Consider the following 13,620-nt stretch of genomic DNA (forward strand, 5'->3'; position numbering starts at 1 on the left):
TTTTATTTTATGTATGTAACGTATGAATTTTAAGTGTTGTGTGGACACCAGGAAGACTACAGTAGCAATGCTCTTGGGCATAGCTAATGGGGATCCAACAAATAAATGAGAGATATGAGCTTGTTTTTTCATGTTTTAAGCCTTTTGGGGGTAATTATTTAACTTTTTCTCAGAGAAAGACTGTAAATGATAAATGTTAAATGTGTAAGTGAAATCCAGTTATGATAAAACATATTGATGAACCAAAATCAAAAAAACAAATTTTCGAGGGAATGGGATCTGCAAACCCAATGCTGGGAATGGCAGCTCAACTATTTTAAAAGCTTAATTTAAAACCACTGCTTTTGTAATAAAAACACATCTGACTGCCAATGTAGACAATCCTCAAGCTATTTAACCGTTGTTGTAAATAGCAGTTTGTGGTTACAAGGTGATAGTAGGCATCAATTTAATTAAGTCCTGGTTAAGAGGATTTAAGATTGCTAGCGCTGCTATGCACAGACATGCTCACTGCTCACTACTGTACACAAACAGAATTCTTTAATGGCTGCATGAGTTTTAAATACAGAAACATAGAACAGATGTTTTCGAAAAGGATTAATATACTTGTATTGATCTTTGACCTCATTTGAGAAGCGGTACCATTGATCTTTGGTTGTAATCCTGTTGGCAGAATGAGTACCAAAGATTTATGCATATAGGCTACTACTAGGTATACAGGCTCATACAATTATATAACATTCTGTCATCCTGTGTTTAGTCATACAAACTCACTGTGCTTTTAGTATTTTACATGGAGCAGGATGATATTTCACCACTGCAGCACTTTGTGGTGGCAAAAAGGACAATAAGTGCTGTTTTTGATCAGCTGCTGGAGTTTGTCAGAGAGGGATCCAATTTTGTAGAAGGTAAGGATCTATCTCATTTCTACTGTTATAAATATGTTGTTTTACTATCTATGTGTTTAGTTTATTTCAAGTATAGATAAGATACTATTTTATAACCATATTTTTTCGATGTACACTGGTAATGTGAGGATTTTGACATTTGCTATTATTTTAAAGTGAGTAATTTCGGGGTTGAGAGGGAAGCAAAAAAATTACCAATAGCCAACAAGAACGTAAAGAATATTGAATATACAGTAAGGTAAAACCAGCAAGAATGGTGTATATGCACATGGAGCGATGACGTTTGTTCGCTAAAATCGTCCATTGGAGACAATGGCATTTTTCACTCGGTCGCTTCAAGATGCACATAGGATTACGGTCAACGACGTGAGTCAAATTATCCAAACACTACGTCATACATCAACAACCAATAGGAGAAGCGCTTCAGGCTATCTGTTTCAGCTACGTTCACAAATATGAAAAAAGCTAAGTAAACTTTTGCACTTACTCGAGGCATGATGACAAAGGCATCCCTGTTGAAAAAACAGCATATGCTGGTTAGGTATGTTTTGATGCTGGTTTGACCATCTTAAACCAGCTAAGGACCAGAACATGACCAGCTTAAACCAACAAAAATGATATCATGGTTGTTAATGATATCATGTTGACCATGGATTCTGGTCAGTCTGCGGCTCTGGTTTTATTAGACCTTAGCTCTGCTTTTGACCTGGTCAACCATGATATTCTTTTATCTCGTCTGGAGGCATGCATTGGTCTACGGGGCACAGTCTTACAATGGTTTAAGTCATATCTCACAAATAGGAGATTCGTTGTTAACATTGGGCATCATTCTTCTTCCGAGATGCATTTAAGATGAGGGGTACCTCAAGGATTGATCCTTGGGCCAATATTGTTCTCACTTTATATGCTTCCCCTAGGGTTTATTTTTAATAAGCACGGGGTCTCTTTCCATCTACAGTATATGCAGACGACACCCAAATCTACATCCCCCTAAAGCGTGGTAATAGACACGCCATTAAGCCCATTTTGGATTGCTTGGATAAAATAAAACTTTGGCTATCAACTAATTTCTTATGTCTTAACGAGAGCAAATTCATCTTGTGAATTCATCTTGTTTGGACCCAATGATCAAAGTGTCTATGACTTTGATACTTCATCTCTGTCACCATACACTACCTCCTGTGTTAGAAACCTGGGTGTATGGCTTGACAATAACCTGAATTTTGTAAAGCAGATAAGTTCTGTTGTCAAGTCTTGTTTTTACCATCTCAGGCTTCTCTCTGAAGTAAAGCCATTCTTGTCTTTAAAGATGTTAAAAATAGCAATACATGCATTTGTTACATCGAGGCTTGACTATTGTAATTCTCTGTATGTTGGTGCTCCGTTGTCTTGTGTTTCTTGCCTACAGTTAGTCCAGAATGCAGCAGCTCGGCTTCTTACCGTAAAGCGCAAATATGAGTCTATTACACTGGTTTTAATTTAACTTCATTGGCTTCCTGTGAAGTACAGAATTGATTTTAAAATACTCTTGTTTGTTTTTAAGTCACTTCACAACTTGGCTCCAGTGTACTTAGCTGAACTTTTGCAGCCTTATACACTGCCGAGATCACTTAGATCCTCTAACTCTAACCTGCTGCATGCCCCAAGGACTAGGCTAAAAGCCTGAGGCGACTATGCTTTTTCTGCTGCCGGCCCAAGACTCTGGAAAAACCTCCCCCCCATATTAGAACTGCCCCAACTGTTTTTAAACCTACCTTAAAGACCTACATATTTTCTTTGGCTTTCAATGTCCCTTGACAACCTGTCTTTGTTTTCGTGTTGCACCACACATATTATAGCTTGTGTATATCTATTCTATTTTATGTCTTATATTTTATGTTTTATTGTGTCTATTTATTACATGTCTTTTTATTGTCTTATAGCATGTTGTAAAGCACTTTGGTCAACTTTGGTTGTTTTAAACCGTGCTATATAAATAAAGGTGTATTGTATTATTGTATTAGCTGGCTGAGATTTTAGCGGAAGTACAGTACGTCATCGCCCCGTATGCATATACCCCATTTATGTAGTGAACATTTTGTACTTCCAATGTATCGTGTACAACAATTCCGTTGTAAGATTTTTGTAAGGGTTGCCATTATTTCAGACTTTAGAGAAGAACCTTGAGGTGGTGTTTGACGTCATCTGTATATATGTGTGTGGTACCCAGAGACCCGGAAGAGTGAGGATTTAGAGCATGTAGCTGAGGAGGAGCAGTGCCTGCAGATCCAGGCCTGCTCCAGGAAACTCAGCGTCATCAAAGATGTGTTAGCCCGCAGACATATGAAGGTGGCCTTCTTTGGCAGGTAAAACCACAATGATGATTGATCTAAGCTTACTGGTATGTAAACCAAATGGAGAAGACGGGCCAGTTGAATGAGATGGCTTATTAACGTTTTCAGTTCAGCCAAACCAAATAACATAAGACATTTTGTTTTATATGTACAGATAGGCTAATATATACAATATATTACAATAATTTATTCAAAACCATGAACAAGGTAAAAAAAGCTGTGTGTTACCATACAGGACTGCTCAAAGTGTTTTAACATGTGAACAACAAAAAGTTAAATAGCATGTTTCTTGGTGCTATATGTTGTTCCTCACAGGACGAGTAATGGAAAGAGTACAGTCATTAATGCCATGCTCTGCGAGCGAGTTCTGCCCAGTGGAATCGGACACACCACCAACTGTTTCCTAAGTGTGGAGGGCACAGACGGAGAACATGCCTACTTTACCACTGACAACTCTGAGGACAGGAAAAGCATCGAAGTATGACGCAAGTCCCCCTGTAGTGAAAATCAAGTTTTAATGTTGTTTAAGTGTATTGTGGTGATTGTGGTGATTTTAATGCTTTAAGATAAACCATGTGCTAATTCATAATTTTAAAACATTGCAGAGTATTTTCTCCATAAAACTGCAGTTAACCAAAGACAGTTTAAAGAATGCAGTTTCAAACTGCCCCCTTTACGACGTCATGTATGGCTCAAATCTGTTAACATTGGTACAGATTTGAGCCATAGATATGTAAGGATGGAGCATAGACTCGTTACTGAACCGATCGCTGCTGTTTCAACTCCACTTCTGTAACACAAGCACACGCTGCTCACACATTGAAGTAGGCATATAATAATACACATATAATAGGCATATAATATAGGCATATAATACACCTATAATCAATGGTCCAAGCACATGTGATTGAATGGAGGCGGGGACTAATTTGCATATTCAACTCTATGGTCTGAGCTGGTGCGATTGAGTGTAGGTCATATTTTTTTTTATTTATATGCCCTGCCAATATTTGATAAAAATCAGAAACTCCCTCCTTTAAACAAATGTTTTTCTCTGCATGATGTTTTAGCCTGGAGCGGGACTATACTGACTGTCCAATGGCCAGGCTTCCACCTTCAAACAATCCAATCAATTCCCAAAGGTCGAAATCAAGCTTCGACCTACATATTTCTTATTCAAGAAGCCACTACACTCTTAGTATAGACCACTTTGAAAGTAATACACACTGGTCCAGAAGCATTTCAAGTGTTTTTTATTTATTTATTTATTTACCCATTCAAAATATATTTGTTCAACATTTTGATTCGGTTATAAATGTTCTGTTGGTTCAAACATTTGTGTAGTGTTAAAAAACTGAAAGTTCTTCTGGACCAGCATTGGATCAGTGTTGTTTACGTTTTCTAATGTGGTCAATATTTATGTTTGCATTTAGACACACGCCACGATTTGGAAGAAAACACGATCACAATTTCCATTTCATGCCGACTTTATAATAGAAAACCTATCATAAATAATAATAACTAGCTTACATGCAAAATTTCAACCACTTTCACAATGCACCTGTCACAGGGTTGAGTGCAAGGACCGAGGACCCAGGTGCAGACAGCGGGTAAGGGGTTAACATAAAGGTTTTAATTATAAAAACAAAACAAAAACCCACGAGGGGGTAAAATAACATTGACATGGGTAAGATACACGAAAGGGCAAACAGGAACAAAGACTACTACACTAAATACAACACTTGACATAAACTCAAGTGTAAATAACTAGACTTGATAACACACAGCAATACAAACCAGGGGAGTGACAGGAAACAAACAAAGCAAAATTATCCGGCTCAAGACAGAAGACACAGGGGCATTAAGTAAGGGGTAAAATCAAGAGGGTAACAGCTGAAACAAGGGCATGAAACAATGAACGAGCAATAATGAGGAGACGAGAGGGCGGGAACAGAGACGAGACTGGAGAGGGTGTATGGCAGGCCATAAGGGCCAAAATTACCCCTCGCCACATGAAACATGAGGTTCTGTCATGATCCTGCCACTAGCCTACGAGAAACATGACATGATGCGGCAGAATCATGACAGCACCATTTGCTAAATAACGTTTGTGGCCTGAGATAAATAACTTCTGTGTGTTAAGGTCTTTCAATACTGAATACTTTGTTATATTAAAGCTCACAGTTTATTATCTTTATTATCAGTTTATTATCATCACAGTTTATTATCTTTTTACTCTACAGACAGTCAATCAGTTGGCCCACGCTCTTCACATGGACAGGGATCTTGACTCGGGCTGTCTAGTCAGAGTGTTTTGGCCCAAAACTAAGTGAGCCCTGTTGAGAGATGATCTGGTCCTAATGGACAGGTAAGGATCGGTCAACGCTGAGCTCGGGTTGTCAGGATTGGATTAAGGTTCTGCAGGGTGGATTGGCACACAAACAACACGCAATCTCTGGCATACTCAGAGCATCCTTGGCAGATACATGGACGTCTGAAAGGAGCTCTACAAGGTTTGACGTGTTATGAAAGCGGGGCAAGTGAAAGCGCTAATGGATTTTGGCAGTGTACTGCCCTAGATGTATCATGGGTGGCAGAAGCCTGTTTGGTGCATATCTTTCATTTCTAAATGCTGTTTGTTGACAGGCATAATAGACACCAAGTAGACTGATCTCAAATCATTGATATGAAAGCAATACGCGATCTGTAGTTTATTGTAACTTTAATGACTCATATGCTTCTCACCTCTCAGCCCGGGGACCGATGTCACATCAGAACTGGACAGCTGGATTGACAAGTTCTGTTTAGATGCTGATGTCTTTGTGCTCGTGGCCAACTCTGACTCTACCATCATGAACACTGTGAGCAGACAAATCAAACAATGTAACAAAAACAATACAAGCTTACTGGCTTTGTTATATTTTATCTGCCGTTTCTCATTTTCGTTTCTTTATTAAATATGAGGCTCTTTTTTCATGTGTCACTTCAAAGGAGAAGCACTTTTTCCACAAAGTGAATGAGCGCATTTCAAAGCCCAACATTTTTATCCTGAACAATCGCTGGGACGCATCTGTCCTGGAGCCAGAGTATCTGGAAGATGTACGTTTTATAACACGACTCATGAACTGTATTTATGAATTATGAGTGATAAACCACTGTGCTAAGTGAGATTTGTCCATGATGCATATTTCTTTGTTATTTGATATTTGTAGTTTCATATTACAGATCATTTTTAAGATAATGTGTTAAACTTAAAGCGATAGTTCACCCAAACGTGAAAATTCTGTCATAATTTACTCACCCTCTTGTCATTTTAAACCCGTATGACCATCCTTCTTCCGCAGAACACAGAAAAATATATTTTGAAGCATGCTGTTAACCGGCACCCATTCACTTGCTTTGGAATTGTGTCTATACAATAAAACTAAACGAGTGCTGGCGCTGTTTGGTTAACAACATTCTTCAAAATATCTTCTTTTGTGTTCTTCGGAAGACAGAAAGTCATACAGGTTTGAAATGACAAGAGGGTGAGAAAATGATGACATTTTTGGGTGAACTATCGCTTTAAGAGATGAGTTTTGTGTACATTTAAATATGAATATTTATTTAATATATTTATTCATATATAATATATATATATTTTGTATACATTTTTTTACTTAATAGAATGTATAACATTAATATACTTTATTGTGCTTTATTATGTTGCTTTTATGCATCTGCCAAATGCATAATAATTGAACTTGTGGTCCATTAAGCAATAGTATGTTTATGAAATGAAACATTTTGTCTTGTTACTGATTACTCATGTTACTGATTATTTTTCACTAAATTTGTGAACATTTTGTTTTGTTTGTTTCTCCTTCATTGCGTTTCAGGTGCGGAAGCAGCACATGGATCGCTGCATCAGTTTCTTGGTGGAGGAGCTGAAGGTAGTGGATCTCAACAAAGCACCTGATCGCATCTTCTTTATCTTTGCCAAGGAGGTGCTGAGTGCCAGGATGCACCAGGCCCAGGGGATGCCAGAGACTGGTAGGCTCCACTGCTTTGTGTCCCACAGCGCCGAGCCTTCTGTTTTTGACACTGTTCTGGAGGGAGACCAGGAAAAACTAGGCTTAGCCAAGTTAAAAATGAGAGTAAAACAACCATAAAACTCTCAGAGGCAGATGCTAATAAATCAGAGTTGATACAGTAATTTTAAGAACTATGCTTTACATGTTACCCTAAAATGTGGAAAAATACACAAAATGATGCTCAATTGCACATGCCTCATTTTTATATTTTATAGGCTGTTGGCTGGTATTATGAGGGCGAAATGGCTCGTGTGCTTTTAATATTCACAGGCGGCACTTTGGCTGAAGGATTCCAGGAGCGACTGACAGAGTTCCAGAGTTTTGAGAGAACATTTGAGGTGAGAATACACTGCCATCAACGGTTTCAAGGTTATCGTTGTCTGACAATAAAGCTGAAAAGAATGAAGTGTTTGGAGTAGTCCGAGTCCTGTCTGTGTGCTGTTTAGACTAGAAGACAGTCCCTTTTCAGCAAAGCTGCTTTGTGTCAGTTCAGGCCATCTGCTGCTGGATCCTAGATGTGCGAGATGCTTGGCCTCCATCATAGATTCCAACCACCCTTCCAATAGTGGCAGTTAGTGGATGTGAGTAGGTAAGTGCACCTCTCATTCTTTGAATCCTGGGATGAAAATTCACAGTAATCTATGATGACATAATAGATGGGTCTACCTAGAAAACATTCAACATCTAACTATGAGAGCAGAGTGCAGCAATGTCTAGATGTGTAGTGTAGATGACATTTTAGCAACAATCTTCTTTCTGATTAGTTTTAATCGCAGTGTGATCCCTAATCCTTGTGTAAACTGCACAATAATGGCTCTAAGAACGTGCTTTGTGTGAATTTCACAGGAATTTATCTCCCAGTCTGCGGTGAAGACAAAGTTTGAGCAGCACACAATCAGAATCTGGCAGATCACAGAGTCAGTCAAGGCTATCATGGATGCCATCAATATTTCTTCAGCAGAGAAGAAGTGAGTTCCAACAGAGTCTCCAAAGTTCCAGGATCACACTATTGAGACCTCTCAGTCTGAACAGAACCATTTGTTTCTACTAAAGGTGTTCTATTTGAAAGCCATTGCTGTATACATATGAATGTTTTGTTGTTCTGTAGAATTTTCTCCCTGGAAGAACGTGAGGCTCTCGTGGACCGGTTGGAGTTTGTAAGAAATCAGCTGAACTTCCTAACCGAGAACGTCAAAGACAAGATAAAGGCTGTTACGGACGAAGTGGCCGCCAAGGTACATTCCTACATCACCTCTTACAACAGTATGGTTACATTTGTTTCGACAAAACATTATATATATCTTATAAATGAATAAAATGTAAATATAATCTCTCTCTGCCGATACCTAAACTTTGTTTCCCAAGAAGTAACATTCTCAGCTTTGCTTTTTAGGTAGCCAATGCACTGGCTGAAGAGATTCATGGCCTGTCTGTTCTAGTGGATGAATTCTGCATTGATTTTAGCCCTGTACAAAACTGTGAGTTTTACATTACATTGAAGTTTATATCATTTTTCCAATTCTACAAATTATAAAAATCTCAAACAATATTTTTCATTATATTATACACCAAAAAAGCTAAAGAAATCAGTATAAAAAATAGATTCTAGACAATTTAAGGATGAAATCTATATGCAAAGTTTAAGGGATAGTTCACTCAAAAAAAATTGTCATCAATACTCACCTCAAGTTGTTCCAAGCTTTATAAAGTTTGTTATTCTTCTGAACAAAACGAAAGATATTTGGAAGAGTGTTTGTAACCAAACAATTCTAAGGCACTATTGACTATCAGGGAAAAAAACTACTATGGTCAATAGTGCCTCAGAACTGTTTGGTTACAAGAATTCTTCCAAATACTGTATCTTCTTTTGTTGTTTAACAGAACAAAGAAATTAATACAGGTTTGGAACAACTTGAGGGTGAGTTAATGATGACAGTTGGGGTGAACTATCACTTTAAGATTCAGAGAACCAGTTCTTCAGTGAAAAGCTTTATTGTGACTGAACAAACACACCTTTGCATTAATTTGTAAAATGAATCAATAATTCATTAAGTTCAGATGGTATGTTAATTTTGAGTCCGTTTTTTAGTTAAACACAGACACACAACAACTTTATAGTAACCAAAAAACTGCTGAATAGGTGATATTCCTGGATGAACATTTTTGGCAGGTCCCAAACAACATTCCTGTCTAACAACCAAAGTCCAGTCTCCATCCTTAACCCGAAACCTTAACTACTCCTACAATTGTAGGCTAATGATTGTTGATAAGAAAGTTTTTCAATGCACAACCCAATGTCAGCTCTAACCCTAATCCTAAAATCTGACTGATAGGAATGTAGTTCCAGGACTATCAAAGATCCAGACACAAGGAACATGTCCAGGTACATGTCCTACTTGGCAGATTTCAGTTAAGGGTGATGGGATTGCTAATTGTATTAGAGCTGGAAGTAATTTGTGTCTAATTTGCAGAAACATCTGGCGTATGTAGAAGAGAGAATGGTGAAAAATTTGGACCTCCGTTGTTCTAGTTGTATTAATGGTTGTGTGCTGACATCTCAGAGAGATATTATGGGTATATATCTCCTACACACAGATCATTACAAAAAGTTTACTTTTTAGAGAGCTTTACCTTTCCAGATTATTGCTAAAGACCTAACTCCTAACTGCTTTAAGTATTGACTGCTCTCCTTTGATTATCCTGTCTAGACACAATACGTCCTCTGCTGCCCCCTGCTGCCCGAGGTCAACTACAGCTCCCCAACAGGAAGTTTAATATGGCCTATGACCTAAATTTTGCCAGCCTGTGTGCAGATTTCGAGGAAGACATCGAGTTTCGGTTCTCACTGGGCTTGACATCTTTGGTGAACCGTTTCCTGGGCCCTGCAAAAGCGAGACAAGCATTGAGCCTGTTGGATCAAAATGTCAAAGTACCTGCTGTTTTTAATAGCTCAAATGAAATGATCACATTTTAAAGGTCTACAAATGAGCAGTTTGTCATGAATTACTCTCTAAAATTAGAGAAAGACAAATGCTATGAAGTGATGCCAGTAATCTGGCTCTAAAACTAAGTGAGATGATGTGTGGTTTTGCACAGGCCACATCCTCTTCTGCTCCCATTGGAACCCAGACCCATGAGGAGCTGGCCATCTCCATGGCAACAGGGCTGGTCTCGCTCCCTTCAAGAGCATCAATGAACATGTTGGTTATAGCTGGAGTGGTAAGAATTAGGATTTAAAAAGCTCTTTCTACTAAACTATTAAACCTCTGAAACATATACAGTACATGTACACGTCTCTTGTTTGCACAGGTGTGGAGGTCTGTGGGATGGAGGGTTGTTGTTCTTTCTGTGAGTCTCTACAGTTTGCTCTACCTGTATGAAAGACTCACTTGGACCAATAGCTCTAAAGAGAGAGCCCTCAAACAGCAGTCTGTGGATTATGCAACTCAAAGACTATAGGCCATGCTTCATATTATCAGTAGCAATTGTGGACAGCAGGTTCAACAGTGAGTGTGGAGACATGTTTCAGTCTCACGATTCTGTTGTTTATTAAAGGAGCCATTCTTTTGCTGTTTTTGAAGCTTTGATTATGTTTTTTGTGTTTAACAGTGGATGTTCATGTTACTAGTTTCAAAAAATGCTTTACATTTCACATATTTCAAGTTTATTGTTCACCGCTGTCCCTCTTCTAACAAAGCGACTGGATTTTTTCTGGTTTATATAAAGTCCCTCCTTCCGAAATGCTCTGATTGGTAAAGCTGACCCAGTCTGTCGTGATTGGTTCCCCGCTTAGACCGTGTATCTGATGATGTCCCACCCACACCATATCAGCGAACTTCCGCTTCTCAGGCTGTTGTGATTGGTCAGTCCCCCTCTCAGAGCACATGTATTCATAAGCTTAGGCTTTTAGCAATAAACAGTAACAATGGCGTCAACTTCACTTCATCAGTTAAAAACATGCGCATCGATCGAAGTGTAATGGAGGTCTGCTAGTGCATGTGCAAACGTCAATCTTTGTTAGAGATCGCAATTTTTTCCCTACTATAGCGAGGGAAATGACACCGGATCGACTGGGTCAGACCGGTTACATTAATTAACACTAATAACAGAAGCGTTAGGTTTTCCTTTTTATATTGGACCTAAGTTGGATAATAAAACAGACTAGGAGACATTTGCAAGCAGGACTTCAAAGGACGTTTCATAGAAGTGTTTTAGAGGTAAGCACACACAAACACAATATCAGTGTATTACACAGAACAGCTTTCACAGCCGATGTTAAAGTCACGGAAGCTGTTATTTGACTGTTGGTTATCTTAGAAAGTGTGTAGCTGAATTCTTATTACCAGCTATAGGACTGTGATGAAAGTGAAAGTAATTAATTGCTCAGCTCAGTCAAATGTTTACAATCTCTGATAACCAAACACTACTCCAGTGGCTCTTCCTCTTCTCTAAGGAAGGCCTCGCCCCTTTTTTGGCATATTCCTTTGGGCGGAGTCCAAAACTCGGAATAGTGACATCATTTACCCGGGAAGTATAGGAATGTAGTCCGATTCCAGCCGTTCTCTGTAGTCCTTGAAAAGCGAATTCTGTTAAAGACAATATCTCGCTTGGCATTGAACCTTGAGCTTTATCATTTTGCAGATATTGTTTATGCTCTAACAGCAACATTACACACTAAACAAACTAAAGTTTGAAAATTGGCATCACAGGGAATGGCCGCTTTAATACATAACAATTTATATAAAACTATCACAGTTTAAATCTAAACTAGGCCTAGTGGTGAATGAGTGAATGAATTACTGTTTTTTAAATAATTCCCGACAGACACAAGTTAAAAGTCAAATGTGTAATTTTGTGGAGGCTCTATTGACAAAAATGCAATATACAAATATATGTCTTCAGAGGTGCTTTATACATAATACCTTTATGCCATATGAAGCGTTATGTTTTTATTACCTTAGAAAGAGCTATTTCTATCTACGTCCACCACAGGTCCTCTTGAATCGAAATCGCCATGTTATTTCTAAAGTAGCCCTGAAAGGACAAACTGCTTTACAGGGCGCATTTCGAAATACGTTATCTTTTTGACAAAGAAGCTAAAACATGATGACATCTTTGTCTTGTTTTGCCGCTGTAGTGCTTCGAAAGGGGGAGTGAAGTGTGCCATTGGTTGCAGTTCCCAACCTTACCACTAGATGGCATGCCACTAAATTTCATACACTGGACCTTTAAGAAACAAAGTCAAACAATGTGAAACATGAATTGCCTTTCCCAGCACTAGATTAGATTAAATATATTTTCAAGCTAATGACAATTAAAAAAGAAAAACAACAACAGTTCACTTCAGTGATCGCCATGCAAGCATACATTTAATGAACGTATTAGGCCATTTGAAATATTGGTTTACCAGCTCTGCAATATGAGGGTGAGCGGGTGAGGTGTGAAGGATATGAGTCTCTGCATTCTTTCAGGGAGATGGTAGCCGTCTTCGCCCGCATGTGTCAACAGGTTGATAAGAGCGAGATGGAGCTTGAATCGGAGATCCGCAGACTCACTGCCAGGATCCAGCATCTGGAGAGTGTCCAGAGACACTCCAAAATGCTCAGGTATGAGACAGTCACGATATGCGTGAGAGAGAAATACTGAATGACAGCAGATACTGGAGATAATTACTTTTAATTGAAAGCAAATCCTTAGATAAGACTGGTTTTAGGGTAAGTACAGGAAAGGTGAGGCATCACCTTGTATTGTAACATCTTTGAATTTAGGTTCATCTGATTTTTGTAAACAAGCTTGGAAATATAAATTGTGCTTGTGGTTATACTGTTGTAAACAGAACTTGTTTATTCACAGGCATAAAGCCACTGATCTGGAATTACAACTGGAGTCTTTCTCCGCTCAGTATCTACAGATTCAACATTAACTACCCAGAGCAGAGATGCTGGTGGGCTGGATTTAGATTGTCCTCTAATGTTCAAAGCTGAAACATCTTCAGATTTCAGTAACACCATGAGTTAGTCGAGGAGATCACAAGATCTAGGTAATTATAATGTTTTACAGTGTGTGAAAAATATTTCCACTTTCGTATTTGATTGACATACAAATGTATTTCAATTTAGTGCTGAGGTCATTGTTCTTACAATCATAAAAACCGAACGTGTTGTGTTCAGAAATGAGAACCCTTTACACCCCCTTTTTTCAGAGGTTTACTGTAAATTCATGTGCCTCTGTGCATTGTTTTCCTGATGCCACCAGGGTGGCAGGTGTATGGCTTGGGCCCGTCATCACTGCTTGCAGCTATATTTG

At 38.6% G+C, this 13,620-nt stretch overlaps 1 protein-coding gene across 1 annotated transcript; it reads left to right on the plus strand.

The window, feature by feature from the left end:
- Positions 1 to 793: 793 nt before the first annotated feature.
- mfn1a (mitofusin 1a) lies at positions 794 to 13,344 on the plus strand. The gene is given in 18 exon segments (XM_057334571.1): positions 794 to 908; positions 3,118 to 3,253; positions 3,557 to 3,719; positions 5,485 to 5,609; positions 5,994 to 6,102; positions 6,233 to 6,340; positions 7,120 to 7,273; positions 7,585 to 7,652; positions 8,161 to 8,282; positions 8,423 to 8,549; positions 8,708 to 8,796; positions 9,004 to 9,022; positions 9,786 to 9,888; positions 10,023 to 10,243; positions 10,411 to 10,533; positions 10,624 to 10,820; positions 12,786 to 12,920; positions 13,168 to 13,344. Coding segments are annotated over 18 exon segments (2,184 nt in total). The 3' UTR covers positions 13,238 to 13,344.
- Positions 13,345 to 13,620: the final 276 nt, after the last annotated feature.

The sequence above is a fragment of the Triplophysa rosa genome, linkage group LG5 (genome assembly GCF_024868665.1).
Source record: "Triplophysa rosa linkage group LG5, Trosa_1v2, whole genome shotgun sequence".
Taxonomy (NCBI): domain Eukaryota; kingdom Metazoa; phylum Chordata; class Actinopteri; order Cypriniformes; family Nemacheilidae; genus Triplophysa; species Triplophysa rosa.